Source organism: Pteropus alecto, unplaced genomic scaffold (genome assembly GCF_000325575.1).
Source record: "Pteropus alecto unplaced genomic scaffold, ASM32557v1 scaffold25, whole genome shotgun sequence".
Classification (NCBI taxonomy): Eukaryota; Metazoa; Chordata; class Mammalia; order Chiroptera; family Pteropodidae; genus Pteropus; species Pteropus alecto.
Window position 1 is genome coordinate 731,264 of NW_006441955.1, and position 17,417 is coordinate 748,680.

The following is a 17,417-nucleotide window of genomic DNA, read 5'->3' on the forward strand; positions in this document are numbered from 1 at the left end:
CCTGGGCATTAATGGAAGTGTATTCTGCTGTTTTTCCAGAAAGATGATTTATTATATAAAGGTCTCTCTTTAGCCTGTTGCAGAGGAGGTGCTTTTCTTTTGGTTTCCAGTAGGTGGTATCTAAGCCTCTTGGATCCCTGCTTTATATAAAATCTTAATAATGCTTTTTAAATTTCTTGTACATGTTTAATCATGCTCGCTACCCTCAGTTTCAGTCTCTGTCAGTGTCAGCAACAGTCTCAGCAGCGTTTGCTCAGATTCCCCTGGGGCTCTGTGGTGATTGGTCTTGGAGGGGTGGGGGGAGGGGCCCTCTGGGTTAGGGGTTAGGGGTTGGGGGCTGTGGCTCAGCTTCGGTTTTGCAACTGTGGCCGGCAAAAATCAGCTGTTGTTCCTCTGCAGTCCTGTCCCACTTCTCTGCTTTTTGCCCTGACAGCTGGGCCCTGCAGCCACAACTATCCCAGGCAGGAATGTTTAGGGAACTCGCCACACGAACTTGCCGCTCCTTCACTCCTCCCCCTCCTCCTGCAAGGACCTCCAGCGGCTGCGGAAGGCAGCTTCTTTATTACTCCCAGTCCACTGCCCGACACCTGGAGTTCTGACCTGTGGTAGCTTTTATGCGCAGATCCCATGCTCAGATGTGCTGGTGTGCAGTTTGAGTGTTTTTTGTTGAGTTTTAGACGTTCAGCTTATTGTTGATTCAAGGAGAGAGATCTGGGGATGTCTCTCACTCCACCATGTTGCCCTGAACCTCTGATATATGTATATATTGTAAAATGATTACCATAATAAATTTAGTTAATATCCATCACCATAGTTACAATTTTTTTCTTATGAGAACTTTTGAGATTTACTATCAGCAGCTTTCAGATATACAATACAGTATTGTTAACTGTAGTCACCATGCTGTGCATTGCATCCCAGGACTTACAAATGGAAGTTTGTACCTTTTGACCCCTTCACCCATTTTGCCCATTCCTCACCCCTGCCTCTGGCAATAACCAATCTTTTCTCTGTGTCTGTGAGTTCATATAAGTGAGATCATACAGTATTTGTGTTTCTCTGACTTATTTCACTTAGCATAATGAACCCTCATGGTCCATTCATATTGTCTCAAATAGCAGGATTTCTTTTTTCATGGCTGAATTATATTCTGGTGTGTGTGTGTGCACACGCATGCGTGTGTGTGTGTAGAATGCCACATTTTCTTTATTCATCTGCTGATGGACACTTAGGTTATTTCCATGTCTTGGCTATTGTAAATAATGTTGCAGTGAACAAGGGGGCGTTGCTGATATCTTTTCAGGATAGTGTTTCCATTTCCTTCAGATAAATACCCAGAAGTGGAATTGCTGGATCATATGATAGCTCTATTTTTAATTTTTTGAGGAACTTCCATACCGTTTTCCATAGTGGCTACACCAGTTGACATTCCTACTGCATCTATTGAGTTCTTAATTTCAGTTATTGTATTTTTGTTTTAGAGTTTGTCTGCTTTCAAAATTTCCAGTTCTGTCGAAATGGGAAATTATAAAATTTTATGTCTTTTCATCTGATTTCTTGAATATATCAGTCATGATCATTTCAAACACCATGGCAATTTAAATATCTGGACCTCATGGGTCAGCTTCTATTATCTATTTTACTCTTGGTTTTTGGTCATTTGTTTTTGTTTCCTGGTGGTAGTAATTTTTTATATTTGAATGCCAGGCATTTTGTGTGAAAAATTATAGAGGTAATCTGAGGCTCTAGATATCTTCCTCTAGAAGGGATGTGATTTTCTTTCCAGCTGATAGTTAACAGAGCAAACGATCTTAATTCAGTTAGAAATTAGGCTAATTCAAAGGTAAACTTTGTGAGCTCTGTTCTACTTTCAGTTTACCTCTGTACACAGGATCCAACTCAAGGCATGAGGTGTTTACTAGGACTCTCTGCTTCTTGGTGTGGACTCTGGATTCCAGTTTTTATCCTCTTTGAGGAGTTTGGCTTTGCTATGGATTTCTATTCCAATTCCATACCTCAAGTGGGCCCAGTGCCCTGTTTTGTCCTTTTTGGGGGAGTTACTAGGAACTGGTAAAAGAAGCTATCGGCTTCATCTCCAGCATGCCTCCCTAGAGTTTTGCTCCTGCTTTTTCTTTGGCTTTTGAGGAGTTCTCTAATTTTCTATGAGCTATGCATTTAAAAATATTTTTAAGTTATATTTATTCAGCCCTTAGGTACTTTGTATTACAGGCATTTTCTGGATATCTAGTTTACTACATTGCTGGAAACTTTATTTACTTGGAGTCTCTGCTTAACTAAAAAAAAGTTCACAGATCTTTTCTATAGATGATTTTACTTTTTTGAAACATAAATATAGGGTAGCTTTTTATTTTTTATTTTTTGTCTCTAATGCCTAGCACAGAGCAGGCTCTTAGTAAATTATTATACATTTCTCACTTTAAAACTTTTCCATTTTGGATACAAGGTTGTTTTAGCATAAGATATTTTTAATTTTGATCCTGTTATTTTGTATATTAGCTGCCCTCTGGGCATTGTATCATCTGCAAATTGGATGTATTCATTCAAATAGCTAAGGACCAAGCCAACGACAGAGCTATGAAGTATTAAAGACTTCTTCCTAGGTTGATTTCAGTTAATTATAGTTATTTGCCTGTTGGTTTTAGGTTTTTGACCAGCCATGAGTATACCTAAATATACTATTTTGCCATGGTTTCGCAATTGTCTACCAGGTTAAAATGAGCAGCTTTGTCAGGTACTCTACAATGGAAGGATGGGCAGAGGAAGCACTCCGCAAAACCCCTAGGGCTTAAAACAGCCCTGGTCTAAGAAAGAAGAGCCTGTAAGTAACTTTAATACTTTACCCTTTAACACTTCTGGGCAGGTGCTGGTGGATGTTCCCTGTACCACAGACCGCCATTCCCTTCATGAGGAGGAGAACAACATTTTTCAGCGGTCAAGGAAGAAGGAGCGACAGATGTTGCCTATGCTGCAGGTGCAGCTTCTCGCGTGAGTAATAGATTTATAAAAACTCAGGATTTTGTGCCAGATTGCCCTGGGGGTCTGGTCACCTGGAGAACTGGGGGACTGGAAGCTCTTGCCAAAACCATCACCTGTAGAAGGGTCTTTTGGCTGAGGGTCTGCCTGGAGGAGACAGACAGACATGGGATGGTCCTTCTCTGGAACATAAAAACCCTATGTGATAGGACATGTGTAGCAGCGTGGGCTGCACAGATTCACTTATGCTCTCTTACTTCCATGCTAGTCCCAGTACCAGTGAGAAGCACAACTTTGAAAAATAGTTGCTGAGGTCAAGGTTCTGAGGGCTGGAGTAAGGACTCAATCCATAGCCAACATCAGGGTTTGATTTATAACTAGAGCCAGAACTCAGGGGATCATTTTAAGAAGGCTTCTAGAGGAGAGCTAATGGAGTAAGGTTGAGTTGCTCTCTGCTTTGAGAATGACTTTTCAGGTGGCGTAATTGTGGAAGGGACTTGAGATGTTGTCTAACACAGGTACCCATCCCACAGTAGACTCCTCTATGCATGCTTCTAGCTCCTTTTGTTTCCCTCCCAGCTCACGAGTCACTGTTTCTCTCTCTGGTTTCAGGGCTGGACTCCTTGCCACCAAACCAGGAGGCCACGTTGTCTATTCCACTTGCTCACTCTCACACTTACAGAATGAATATGTGGTGCAAGGCACCATTGAACTCCTGGCCAATCAATATAGTATCGAAGTTCGGGTGGAAGACCTGACTCACTTCCGAAAGCTTTTCATGGACACCTTCTCTTTCTTCCCATCCTGCCAGGTTGGAGAACTGGTAATCCCAAACCTCATGGCCAATTTTGGGCCCATGTACTTTTGCAAAATGTGTAGACTGACATAGCATCACCCTGTTCCTGAAGCCCTGGTGTTGGAAGACAAAGGGTGTATTCTTATGGAGGTACTGGAAACAGACCAGTGGCAAAGATGCCCTCTATTCTGTTCAAATCTTTCTATTGACAGTTTTCAGCAATAGGAAGTCAGAGTTTTTCTGTCATGCTGTCCAGTTGTGGAGCATCAGCAGGTTTCTAACTCACTTATTACACCCCACCCCCACTTCCCATTGCCAAGCCTGTACTAAAGTTTCCTACCCCATTAGGAGGAGAAGCCAGTGAGCAGGCCCACACTTTAAGCTGTAAACTTGGGAAGAAGTATTTAGCCAATAAAATTGAAGCTCCATAGAGCTGGGGCTGTAGTAGGGGGCCTCATGTCAGTCTAAGTAGTTAGTTGCACTTGTACCAGCTGTTGCACTGTGCACTAGCTCCCGAGTGTCTAAAGCCCAGGACCTCAGCCTGGTTACAGGCCTCTGGTTACAGGGCCCCTCTCACACTTGAGCTGAGTTCTGTGTGATCAGTCTTGAGCAGCAAGTGGGCTCAAACAAGCCTACCTAGTTTCTCCATATGGCCCATAATCTAATTTAAGAAACAAGGAACTAAAAATGTTAAGCCAATGAATAATAATCTGCTTACTTACATTGAGAAAGCTCTCCAGAGCTGAGTAATTCCAGCCATTCTTCCTGCTGTCAACAGCACTGCTACCCAGTTGTGGCTGGAGAAGCTGTTCTGCCACAGGTAGAACAGCTGTGATACCTCTTTGTGTGTTTCTTTTATTGTTCATTCCTTTAGCATGTATTTCTCAAGCTCACGTATGACAAACAGGGAGCTGCTAGAGATGTAGTAGTTGGGATTGTGGGGGATAACGTGGCCTCGTTCTTCAGAATGCCAGTTCTTCTCCTGTTTTATGAGCATCTAGGAAACTCCTAATGTCTTGTTTTGTTATATTCTGGGTTTTTTTTTGTTGTTGTTGTTGTTGTTTTAGTTTTTTCCTTGTTCCTGATCTGTGGCTGAGCTCTGGTGCCAGTTCTTTGGCCTACATGAAACACTCAAAGCTCTTCCCCCAGCATCATAGGGCTTTACCTCACGCAGTGTTTGGGAGCAACATCACATCATTTACTGATTGCATGCTAGTTATATTGTTTTAGCACAAATAAGGCAATCCTTTAATGACAGGGATATTAAAAATTGCTTATGGTCACTTGCAGATATTGCTTTATTAAACAATTTTTTCCCCCTGAAAAACTGGCTTTTGTGTAGAAAAGGGTGCGTAATTTTAGAATACTTGTATTCTTGGTTTTCTCACTTTCCTTATCCCTCCTCTTCCTGTCACTGTTTTTATGCCTTTCCTGCTAATCCTTGTTTGGGTATTAGAGGTATCAGCTGAGAAGGACTTTAAATGTGGTTAAGCCTTCTCCTTTCTTGAGATTTGCATTGTAACTGAGGGCCCAGGAAGACCTTCCAGACTCAAATCCTAATTAAGCTAGGAAGATGGAGCTCCAGGGAGTAGGAACCTAATTAGCCTCATGTGGTCCTGCCTGCTGTTTACTCTTTACTCTGTATTTGCTGAGGTGGGGAAGTCTCAGGTGCTTGGGCTTCTGCCCCTGTTCCAGGCTGGTGCTAATCGAATGCTAAGCAGTGATAATCCAAGGGGAGAGGGTCCTCTGCCCCTGGGTCCTTGTTTCTGGTCTGTGGCTAATTGGGGACAAACAAACTCAGGTAAGAAAAACAGAGAAGTACTTTGGAAAACACTTTATCTTCTGTAATTGAATATTTATCTAGTTTACAACCCAGCTATTCCAATACTTGGGATAACCAAGAGAAACTCTTAGATGTACACCAGGAGAATTGTATAAAAATGTTCATAGCAGCCCTGGTCAAAAAAGCAAACTCAAATGCCCATGAGTAAGAGAGTATACAAATAAACTGGAATATTCACACAGTGGAATATTACACAGCTGTCAAATGAACTACAGTGACATAACAATAAGGATGAATCTTAGCAATAAAATATTAAATAAAAAAGTTTAGCCCCAAAAGATTAAATGTAACATGATGCTCTTATTATTTACATACAATATAATTTAATTTTAAATGTACTGTTCAATGAATTTTGGTAATTGTATATAATCTGTAACCACCATCACCATCAAAATATAGAAAACAATTCCATCCCCTAAAAAGTTTCCTTGTGCTCAATCCCTGGTCCCAGGTAATCACTGATCTGCTTTCTGTCATTAGAGTGTTGCCTATTCTAGAATTTTATATTGTGGAAGATAGAGTTGATTTACAGCTGGATTGCAAAAACAGAGGGCCAGCCATAGGTCACAGTAGAGAGATAGCTTGGATCTCTAGTTTTCATTTTTGGGAGTCACAAATATGTTTGACAGACTGATAAAAGCTTTAGTCTTCAGGAAACACACGCACACCACCACATTTTATATACATACTCTCAGAGGTTTGGACACTCCCTAAAGCCCATTTGTAAACTCCAAGTTAAAAACCTTTGGCTCAGAAAGTCTCAGAATCATCATCACAGGAAATAAAACAATATTTTGTTAATGGAATTCTTAAATTAACAGATTTTGGCCTAACCAACAGGTTACCAACTTGGTGATTAAGCTTCAGGAATGGCCAGAATTTCCCCATAACTAATCTTATTTTTTCCTTCTTGAGAGGGAGAGGGGGCCAGAAAGAATGCTTCTCTACAAAAGGAAAAATTGACTTACGTGAGGTCACCCAGCAAGTGATGGGTGAATCAAGGGCTAAAATACTTTCTTCCATCAGAAGATGGGTGAGGCGACCTTGCAAGACCTTCATATTGGGGTTTCTTTCCATTACCCTGCTTCTGTCAGTTCTCCTAGGGAAACTGAGGTCCAAGGATTTGAAATTTATAAAGGACTATCAGTGCTGAGTAGAAACTCAGCAGCAATCAGCTGGGACTGAAGACTTAGAAACACAATGCCTTGTGCCCCTCCCGAATATGCTCAAGAGCCTGACAGTGATGCTCAAAGTCCTCAGGTCTCTATTCTTCCAAGGCTCTCCACAGGTGGGCCTTTCAGTCACTATTTATGGAGGTTCTACTGTGTGCCAGGCACTATAAAGGACTTTAACAGACTCTTAACAGTCTTGTAAGATAGGCATTGTAACCATTCCCCTTTGAAAGGTAAAGGCAGATTCAGAGGTAAAGAACTGGAGAGACTGCAGAGTGCAGAGTCCAGTCACAAGCACTTTCCTATACCCCATCCCACTGGGCCTTACTTCCAGGGCAGAATGGTGGGGCTACTTGATGGGTAAGAGCAATGGTTTAGGATTAGACCTGAATTAAAATCCCCACTCAGCCACCTGCGTGACCCACAGAAGTCATTTAACCCCTCTTGTCCTCAGTTACCTCATCTGTAAATTGAGGATAATAAAAATGCCTTCCTCATAGGCCTGCTGGGAGGACAAATGAGATAAAGTACATGAAATCCTGTGAAAGAGGCCTAGACAGAAGTAGTGTGCGTGTAATCCTCTCATCCCCTAATTAAGGGCACCAGATCCCCGGACTCCTGATTAGGTATTCTTTCTGCTTCCTGGGTGTGAACTCCGGGAGGGTCCAGGATTGAAAAAGGGTGACCTGGGAAGGCCAGTCCGCAGGGTGGTTGAGCAGAATTACGAATGATGGGTGGTTTGGTCATGAAGAGCCCAGGGTTAGAGAAAGGGGATCCCAGGGTTGGGGAAAGGGGAGTGGGGAGCACGCGGGTGCCACAGGGAAAGTTCCTGCGCGGGTCCCAGGGCGGGGCTCCTCTTCCGTCCCGCACTCCCCTCCCCCTCGTAAGCCTCGCGTAGGGGTAAGGTGGGCGCCCGGCGGTGCTGGCCCTGCCCTGAATGACACAAGGTTCTCCAAGAGATATGCTGCTAAACTGCGGGAATTAATCAGGTCTAGTCTGCCCCGCCCTGCCACCCCCCTCCCCTTTGTTGGCCTTTCCTGCAGGGAGCTCCGACTGGGTCGCGTCTTCTGGGAGTTGGGGCATTGAGGGGCGCGGGGCTCAGGCCAGGCCAAGAAACGATGCCGTATCGGTGCTAAGGTCATGCTTCCGAGAACGCCCACGAGAAGCAGGTGTTCCTCCAGCTCCTTCTGCTTCACCTCGGTCAGGGCGGGATGACGCAGAGAGCAATCCATGCCGTGTTTGTCCTCGACGGTTGCGCACCGCCCACCCCCGGCCGGCTGCCAGGCAACCGCGCGCTGTCCTGCGGCCTTGCGGCGCTGCGACTCTCCTCCCGTTCCTTCTGCGCAGGCGGGCGCGTCCTTGGCCAATCCAGGCTGGATTTTGCCTTGGGATCCGTGCTTACTGCTTCCTTGTCGCTCTTGGCACCAGTCGGCGACAGGTGATCATGATGCTGGATGAACTGTGGGCTACGCTCTCTGGCGTCTCCGGGGCTGCCCTGGCCTGCTGCTTCGTAGCCACGGCTGTGGTCCTGCGCTGGTCTGCTCGCCGAAAGGCGCGGGGTGCGGCGGTCCGGGCGCGACAGAAACAGAAAGCGGCCCTGGAAAGCATGGACAAGGCGGCGCAGCGCTTCCGGCTCCAGGTGATGGCCGGGGTCGAGATCGGGAGTCCCGGGAGGCACCAGGTCTGAGTGCCCCCAGTAGCACTTTTCAGCTGTCTAGACGCGTGAAGGGGCAGGTGGCAGGCTGCGCCGGCTTGTAACTTTCGGAACCCATCCTTGCCCTAATGTATTTCGTCCTGTTTCTGAGGCAGATGGGGCCAAGGGGAGGAAGGGAACGGAAAGAAGGATAGGTCGTGGAAGGCCATTCTCGCACTGTGTCAAAGAGAGGACCTTTGCTCCGTGCCAAAGAATCTCAAGATCACTGACAATTAAAACGTTAAAATGAAAGTGTGAGAATCAATAGGATGTTAGGGTTTAGGACTTAAGCCTCACCGAGTAATGGCCGAGGGAATCCGTATAGCTACAGTTCAAACTTATCGATTTGTGTGTGATGACCCCAAGGGGGGCCGAAAAGGTACTTGCCCAAGTGCACAGGGAGTTATTGACAGAGTAGGGCCGGAATGGAAGTCTCCCCAGCTCCTGCTGCCCAGGTTGTGGCCAACCCCTGACAATCCCCTTCCATGAGCAGGTTTAGTTCCAGCCCTTCCCTGGGTGATTTGTCAACAAGCTTTTCTCCCTCTGGATCAGCTCAGTGTGTATGGGGATGGAGGAGCGGCCTAGAAGAGAGGCCTTTTTCTTCAGGTGTCTGAGACAGCTCCTGGAGACTTTGGCAAGAGCAGGAGAGGATAAAGGTAGAATTGTTGGCTGTGACTCAGATCTTCTCTAGCCTGTGCTTTCTAATTAGCCTAGCACCCTTGAAGAGGAATCAGCTAGGTGTTTGTAGGCAGAGGCTGATCCCAGGGACTCTTGGAGACTTCGAGGCCTGGGTCTGATAAAATGTCTCCTTCACAGAGCTTTTCTCTGACTACCCTCTACCTATATGCTGCCCACTCATTGTACCTGGTTTTATTTCCTTTAAGTTATTTCTCACTATCTAAAATTCTTATTTGTTTACTTAACAAATACTCACCCCCAACCCTGTGCCCTGTGTAAGTCCCCCAAAGTATGTATATGCCTTTTTTGTTCACTGCTGTACCCCCATGCTTAGTGTGGCACTTGTTACAGAGTAGGCACCTAATACATATTTGTGCAATGAATGAAAAATCCTCTCTTGGATGTGGCCTCCAGCTACAGCCCAACTTACCTGGATGGAGTCTTCTTGTTTTAACCTATCCTGCCAGGGGTTGGGTGGTCAGGTGCAAGTGGACAGCCAGGGGGGCAGCCCATGCGGAGTGGGCAGAGAACTGTAGTTTGCCTGTACCGTTCTAAGCAAGGCAATTCCCCTCTCTGAGCCTCAATTTCTTTTTCTGTGCAAAGGGAATGGTAGTAAGACTTAATCAAAATAGAGAGCACACCAGCATGGCGTCTGGCACACAGTAGGCAGCCATCAGTGGTGGTGGTTTCAATGGTTTAATAATTAGCCTGACCATGGCCTCTCCTAGGGTATCCCCTCCAGTACAGATAATATCTGTACTGCTTACAGGTGGCAAGGACCTGCACAGGCTGGGTCATGGTGTTGGGTATGTTGATGGGCATGTCTCTCATGGATTGGCATGTGACATTGTGCATCTGCTTAGTTGGTATGGTGACTTAAGGACATGGGCCACAGATATCTGCTACAGGCATGTGGGGCCTGCAGGGAGTGGAGAACTGATCTGAGGTGTCTTCTCAGAATCCTGACCTGGACTCAGAGGCGCTGCTGGCCCTGCCCCTGCCTCAACTAGTGCAGAAGTTACACAGTGGGGAACTGTGTCCTAGAGCTGTGCTCTTCACCTACTTGGGAAAGGTAAGGCCAGCCAAGGCCAGCCAGTTATTTTGCCTGCTGCTTCCTATTTGCTCTTTCTGCACAGACTGTGGGGAAAACCTGGCCTAGACTTCATCCTGCTGAGGGCCCTGGTGGGACAACAGTGCCAGGGCTACCAGAGAGGAAAGGAGCCATAGCTCTGTGTGTGTGTGTGTGTGTGTGTGTGTGTGTGTGTGTGTACACGAGAGGGGAGAGAGACAGACTGAGATTGACCGACTCTGTGTGTATGGGGTGGAGGTGACACTGAACGTGTTGTCTTAGCTAGAAACCAGGCTTTCAGCCCAGCCTTCCTTCTCCCTTCTGCCTCCACTCCATTAGTCCCTAAGACTGGTCTGTTCCCTTCATATAGCTCTCTCCAGCTTATCTCCTTGTCCCCACCCTACTTTAGCCAACCTTGTCTTCTCTTCCATGATCAAGGTCCAGCCTCCTGTCCAGATCCCTTTCAGGTCCCCAGTTCTTCAGGCTCTGCCCTTCTGCTTCTACTCAGTCCCCACCATCCTCTTTGGCCAAGCTCTCCTGGAGCTTGGGACATCAGTAGCTCAACTGTTAGTGGTTCCCTGGCACACAGGTCCTGTCATGCTCTGCACTGGCTCTTGTGGGGTTCCCTTTATCTGGAAGGCCCTTCTCTCTCCACTTTTCCCTGCTTGGGTGAGTGTCAGAAACCAGCCGAAAAAGTCAAACCAGGTACCTGAATAGGGGAGCGGGGACTGAGAAAAAAGAGAAGACAGACAGGGTGCAGGAGGGAGAACAGATCTCACAACTGTCTCTCCGAGTTTATTTCTTATGCTCCTTTTTATACATAATCTGTTCCTTTGTGTATCCCAAGATAACATAATTAAAGTAACATCCTGAAGGTCGAGGTACAATCAACACTTCCTTTGACACTCCCTTCGACACTCCCTTTGTCTATACTTAATCTTCTTCTTCCTGGAATTCCACAGAACCAGCCTTTTCCCTTTTTTTTTTTATGCAAGCAGGCCTCCCAAGATAATCCATGCACTCTTTTGAATTTTGGGAGCTTTAGCTCCCTACAGGTGAGACTTCAGGGCTCAGAGAAGTCCCCTCTTCCATGAAGCCTTCCCTGACCCTCCTCTCCTGCCAACCTGAGTTAGGGTTTCCTCTTCAGCGTTTCTCATTGTGTTATAGGGCTTGCCTTGTCTATTTCTCATGTTAAATGTGGGCTTTTTTGGAACAGAGCTTATCTTATTTGTTTTTGCACTTTAGTGCTGTACACTATATCTTTCATATAGTAAGCGCTCAAGAAATATGTTTGAAATGAGAAAGAAAGAATTGTGCTTTATGAGTGTGACTTGTATATGAGTTCTTGAAAGAGATCATAAGAAAGCATTCTGGTTAGATTGGCCTCCTACCTTAGGTAGCCTGGAAACAAATTTCTTTTTTCTTTTTTGGGGGGGGCGGGGCATCCCTGGATGGGCGTGAATGGAAACAGATTTCATGTGCCTGAGTCTGACAACTGGACCCACACCCATTTTCTCAGGTGTTTTACAGGAACAAGGAGTATTTACTGAAAGCTACACCGCTTCTACCCTGGCCTTCCCCCACTATAGGGGCCTGTTGAGTGTGGTTTGAGGGCTCTAGCAAGTTCCTGAGACAAACATAATGAGTGTGTCATTCAGTCAAGCTCCCACGCCCTTTACTGTGATTGCTAACTGTCAGTCATTCCTCCATATGTCATGATTATCAGATTTAGAAGTTCCTGGGAGAGTGGAGGCTTAGCTGGGCTAGGTGTGGGCCAGGCCTGGGGCAGAGGAAAGTGTACTGGGCTGTGAGAGGCTGGAGCCTAGGTCTAGCCCTGCTCTGTGCTGGCTGACTCCCAGTGTGGTTTGAGATGGCGATCTGCCTGGTCTAGTTCCCATCTGTTTCATTGGACAGAGGTGGGGCTTGGAGAAGGAGGTCAGGGGTCAAGGGTCATTCTTCTCCCAGCTCATTCCCTGTGGAGGACATCTGAGGCCAGTATGTTGTTCTTTTGACCCTGGGAGTACTCTCTCTCTTCCTTTTGGGGTTAAAGGCCCAAGACAGCCAAGGGGAGGCTGGGGCCAGATGTCCCCAGTGAAGTGGGTGCTGGGCTCTAGATTATCCTCTATGCTTCTGGCTCTGAGCCATGGTGCTGGCTACCCTTTCTCTCTCCGAGTATACTTTAAAAGGCCAATTTTATGTTATGTATATTTTACTATAGTTTTTTTTTTTTTTTTAAAAAGGCAAGCCTCACTCTGCCTTGTGTCCATTTCTCCCTCCCCCAGGCCTGGGAAGTGAACAAAGGGACCAACTGTGTGACCACTTACCTGGCAGACTGTGAAACTCAGCTGTCTCAGGCCCCAAGGCAGGGCCTGCTCTATGGTGTCCCTGTAAGTCTCAAGGAGTGCTTCAGCTACAAGGTATGCCATGCCTCAGTATCAGGCCTCAACTTCTCCCCATCCCTGCCCACAAGCTCTGTGTCCTAGGTCACCCTGGGCCCTCAGAGGAAGTATTGGGTCCAGAAACTTTGAGAGGGCACCATGGTATGCCTTGCCTTGGCCTTTGTGAGGGTGATGGGAGTGGACCCTGGCTGCTAAAGGGCTCCTGACTTACCAGCCATGTCCCTCTTGGTGCCCAATCCACCTTCTAGGGCCAGGACTCGACACTGGGCTTGAGCCTGAATGAAGGAGTGCCAGCAGAGTGTGACAGTGTGATGGTGCAGGTGCTGAAGCTGCAGGGTGCTGTGCCCTTTGTGCACACCAACGTCCCTCAGTCCATGTTCAGGTTGGGTCTCAAAGGTGCTGGGTGGAGACAGGGTCACTGTTGCCAGCATGACATGGCTGACCCATTCTTGCTTTATCCAGCTACGACTGCAGTAATCCCCTTTTTGGCCAGACCACGAACCCATGGAATTCCTCCAAGAGCCCAGGTGGCTCCTCAGGGGGTGAAGGGGCCATCATTGGGGCTGGAGGCTCCCCGCTGGGCTTAGGCACTGACATTGGAGGCAGCATCCGCTTTCCCTCCTCCTTCTGTGGCATTTGTGGCCTCAAGCCCACAGGGAACCGTCTCAGGTATTGTATAGGTGACGGGTGGAGGGAGCTTCTGGACCCCTCTCTGTGTGACCTTGGTCTAGCTTCCCATCTCTCTGGGCTCCGGGCAGGGGTTCCCTTACTGGGATTTTGCTGGGAGGAAGAGTCACAGCACCTCTGGCCCTAGTTTCCAAGTGGTGAGTACTGTATGGGTGTGGGGTGGGGCAGAGGTTGACCATTTTTTGTTTCCAACATCTTGTGTTTCTTATTCAGCAAGATTGGCCTGAAGAGCTGTGTCTATGGACAGGTGGCAGGTGAGGTCTGTGGTTCTCTCAGTGCCCTGATTGGCGGGGTGTTGGGTTCTGCTTGATCCACCTCTGCCCTTGCCTCTCATAGGGGCAGAATTTAGCTCCCAGGCTACTCTAGGTCTGAGTTCCTACTTCCTGTCTCTGCCCACACTCCTGGGCCATGGCCCAACCCTTGCTCGGACCCAGCCCCAGAGCCCATTGGGGCCAAGTGATCTCTCTTCCCTTCCCTCTCCTCCCCACAGTACAGGCGTCAGTGGGCCCTATGGCCAGGGATGTGGAGAGCCTGGCACTGTGCCTGCGAGCGCTGCTGTGTGAGGACATGTTCCGCTTGGACCCCACTGTGCCCCCGCTGCCCTTCAAAGAGGAGGTAAGCAGGAGTAGGGGTCGGTATGGCGGTGGGTTCAGTTATCAGTGGTGTTCCTGAACCCAGAGAGCAGCCCAGGTAGTGTGGGCAGGCCTTGGAAGTCCTGTCTCCTGAAAACCACCTCGCTGGAGTCTGAGGCTAGAGTCAGCTGCTGCTCCGTAGAGAGCCACCAGATGGAGCCCTTATCTGCATTTAGAAACTCGGTCTTCCAAATAGGTAACCTGGAGTCTCTGCTGAGGACGGGCCTCACCTTCTGGCCCGAGCCTCTGCTGCTGTCACTGAGAAACCACTTCCCAGCCCAGAGAACAACTTGAAGGAGAACTCCTGTATCTCCTGTGTTTGACCCTCAGTAAATAGCCTTTCTTCAGTATTTGTGTCCATGTCCCTAACCTTCAATAGGATGCTTGGCACGTAGGCTGAGTGAGTTAAGGATGGTTAAAAGCAGAGCTGTCTCCCTCCTAGAGAAAGCTGAGATCTGTGTGCAGTGTTGAATACTGGCTTCCCAAAATACTACAAAACAGCCTGTTGATCAGACAAGGCTGAGTTTATTAACTTCTGTGGTGAGGAAAAATGCTGCCTCAACAGAACCTTAGGTGTCACCAGGGCTGGGAGGGGTGGGAGTGGGAGTGGGGCAAAGTTGGGATATTTGTTGAGATTTCAAAGTCTGGTTTAAGGCAGATATTTCAACGTGGGGGCTTGTAAGGATCACGACATAATAGTTTAGGATTGGTGGACACAGCAAGGTGAGGATTTTGAGGCGAGGGGTTTAGGGAGTCTTAAGAGTATAAACTGTATTTTGATACTCCTGTTGAAGAGTTGATAAGTCTTTTCAAGAATGAACAGTAAAGTTATCTGTACCTTATATAAAAGTATTCAGGAGTAGGCAAGTTAGATAGATGCAGATAGTAGAATAGTAAAGTCATGTTAACATGGACAGTAAGCTGTGTAATGTAAGCTCCATTTCTACTGTACAGACCTCTTGCCCTCACCCAGCCCAGGTGGTAGGGTTGAGGGCCCTTGGACAGGAGAGTGGGCCTCAGCGTTTCTTGGCAGGTGGGAGATCTGGGCTGGGGTGAGCTCCCCTGCTGCAGCAGATGATGATGTTCTAACTGAACCCAGTGGTTCATGGGTCCCTTCCTGAGAGGGAGGAGATGAGGAGATGAGATGAGGTCCTTGTCCTGAGGTCTGGAACAATTTATCGTGGGAGCCAGGACTTGCATTCTTGAGACAGGCAGTGCAGAGCCTCTGCTCAGGAGACAGGTTGCTTGGATTCTGGACCTAGCATTGTCACTCTGCATTGAATGGCCTTGGACAAGTCCTAGCCCCACTCTGGGCCTATTGCCCTATAAAGACCTGGAGCTTCAGTTTCCTCATATGACCAATGGGAATCCTCATCCTTGCTCTGCCCACCTACACAGTTATTGTGAAGGTGTTTCATGAAAGTGGCAGATGCAGAGGGGCTGGCCTAGTGGGCAAGCAGTTTTCAGGGGATCCAAGCTGCAGCCTCACATCTGTGTCAGGCTAAGTAGCTTCTCTGATCTCTGGGAGCCCTGCCTCGGGCCGCCCTCTCTCGTCCTAATCTGACTCCTATATTTTGTTTCCAGGTCTACAGAAGCTCCCAGCCCCTGCGTGTGGGGTATTATGAGACAGACAACTATACCATGCCCACCCCAGCCATGAAACGGGCCCTGCTGGAGACCAAGCAGAGCCTGGAGGCTGCTGGCCACACGGTATGGCTGCAGGATCCCGGAAGTCTGGCACGGCTTCTCCTTCAGGGAAGCCTTCCTGATGCCCATGGCTACCACCCCTTCCTGGCATCCTTGCACCCTGATTATTTTGTAGTTGGGGATGGGAACTGTGTCCCTGTGGCATCAGTGCATAGAGGGCTGATCAGGAGTTTGGGGGTAATTGATTGACAGTGAACTCAGACCCATGCTGGGGATGTGTGAGCGCAGCATGGGGAGGGCCTCATCAACCACAAACAATAGTGCACGGCTGTCCAGAGGTTCCTGGCACCCTGAGATGGTGGGCCAGTAGGTTTTGGCCTGCTCATCTCAGAGAAGTTTGTGTGGATCCAGACTTCTCTCATGATGGGCATTTTGCAGGGAGTTTTCATGGGCCAGTAAAGGCCACCTCTGTGATTCCAGTGAGGGCTACTGTGTGAGTAGGGTTGGTCCCATCCATCTTCAGGGCCACCTGGGCAGCACAGGGGTGATAGGGCCCAAGGGTTTTTAGGTCTGAGGGCCTTATACCTTCCAATCCCTGCAGCTGGTTCCCTTCCTGCCGAGCAACATACCCTATGCTATGGAGACCCTGTCGACAGGTGGGCTGTTCAGTGATGGTGGTGTCACCCTTCTACAGAACTTGTGAGTGATGCTGGGCTTCAAGGTCTGTGGTAGGATCAGGATATGGGTAGACCCAGGGAGAGCAGTGAGGTGGCTGTGACTCCGCAGTATGGAGAAAGTTGGGGATTAGGCTTCAGCTGGTTTTAAACAAGGTCTGAGCATTCTGGTCAGGGACCTTGCCACCCCTCCAGCTGTGGGTTGAGCCTAGAGATACCTCGCCAGGGAGACTGAGAGACAAGGGCAGGATCAAGCAAGAGGACAGGGGCCTAGACATCTATGATTTCAGGCTCTTCTGTCTTGAGCCACATCTTTTCTTTTCAAGCAAGACCTTAGTTTTTTCTTCTGTAAAGTGGACGGGTTGGACCAGACCCGCTTTAAGCGATTTTGCAGAGCTCACATTTAGAGAAACTGGTTCTACTTCAATGTTTTCCATCTTTAAGGGTTGACAGGGGTGGAGGACAGGCTTGTGAATGTGCCTCCTGTGATATACCTGGGCTGACTGGACTTCCCCTGGTAGCTGGGCATGATCCAGGCTTCAGCGGAAGGGGCTGCCCTCACTCAGGCTCTGGGAATGAAGCCCAAGATCAGCCACCTGAGACTTTTCCCTGAGATCTAGAGCCAGAGACAGCCTCAGAGACAAGCATCATGGGTGGCTCACTCTGGACAGCCCCATCTGTGCCTCCAGGCTGGTATCATCAATAGGGGGATGCCCTCAGTATCAAACCTTGGCCGGGGAGATGTTGCCCTCAATCCTTATTATTCTGAGCTTAGTTTTCCAGTGAGGGAGACACAGAGTCCCACCTTGGGGAGCTCCAGTAGGGGCGGGGTGGAGCCCAGGCACCCCAAAGGATTAGCAGAAACAAGTCACATGTTTGAAAGGAGGCAGATGAAGGGGTTGAAGACCAGTGGTTACTGGAGTCTGATGAGGAGGGAAGTGGACAGAGTTGCTGAGTAGAGAATGAAGGGATACAGTGGGTAGGGGTAAGCCGGGAGGGATATCTGGAGTGGGGGTGCCTGAACTGGACCCTTTGTCTCCCAGCAAAGGTGATTTCGTGGATCACTGCTTGGGGGACCTTATCTTGATTCTGAAACTGCCTGACTGGCTTAAAGGACTGCTGGCTTTCCTGCT

The 17,417-nt window shown here is 48.1% G+C and overlaps 2 protein-coding genes across 7 annotated transcripts in view; both read left to right on the top strand.

Annotated features, from left to right (window-relative positions):
* NSUN4 (NOP2/Sun RNA methyltransferase family member 4) overlaps window positions 1–7,431 on the top strand; it is a 26,737-nt gene extending 19,306 nt beyond the window's left edge. Inside the window, exons 5-7 of one of the 3 annotated variants that reach the window (XM_025051876.1) lie at window positions 2,882–3,006; window positions 3,607–3,817; window positions 7,306–7,431. In XM_025051876.1, coding sequence (XP_024907644.1) covers window positions 2,882–3,006; window positions 3,607–3,817; window positions 7,306–7,326 — 357 coding nt within the window. In that variant the 3' untranslated portion in view covers window positions 7,327–7,431. Of the gene's footprint in view, window positions 1–2,881; window positions 3,007–3,606; window positions 6,056–7,305 lie in introns of those variants that run through there. The other 2 variants (XM_025051877.1, XM_025051875.1) reach the window with 2 other exon arrangements.
* Window positions 7,317–17,417, top strand: part of FAAH (fatty acid amide hydrolase) — a 15,243-nt gene continuing 5,142 nt past the window's right edge. Inside the window, exons 1-12 of one of the 4 annotated variants that reach the window (XM_015595149.2) lie at window positions 7,317–7,431; window positions 8,234–8,444; window positions 10,135–10,248; window positions 12,528–12,662; window positions 12,893–13,026; window positions 13,107–13,313; window positions 13,403–13,468; window positions 13,545–13,585; window positions 13,822–13,946; window positions 15,548–15,673; window positions 16,212–16,309; window positions 17,328–17,417. In XM_015595149.2, the coding sequence (XP_015450635.1) occupies window positions 8,250–8,444; window positions 10,135–10,248; window positions 12,528–12,662; window positions 12,893–13,026; window positions 13,107–13,313; window positions 13,403–13,468; window positions 13,545–13,585; window positions 13,822–13,946; window positions 15,548–15,673; window positions 16,212–16,309; window positions 17,328–17,417 (1,331 nt within the window). In that variant the 5' untranslated portion in view covers window positions 7,317–7,431; window positions 8,234–8,249. Of the gene's footprint in view, window positions 7,432–7,684; window positions 8,445–10,134; window positions 10,249–12,527; window positions 12,663–12,892; window positions 13,027–13,106; window positions 13,314–13,402; window positions 13,469–13,544; window positions 13,586–13,821; window positions 13,947–15,547; window positions 15,674–16,211; window positions 16,310–17,327 lie in introns of those variants that run through there. The other 3 variants (XM_015595148.2, XM_025051873.1, XM_025051874.1) reach the window with 3 other exon arrangements.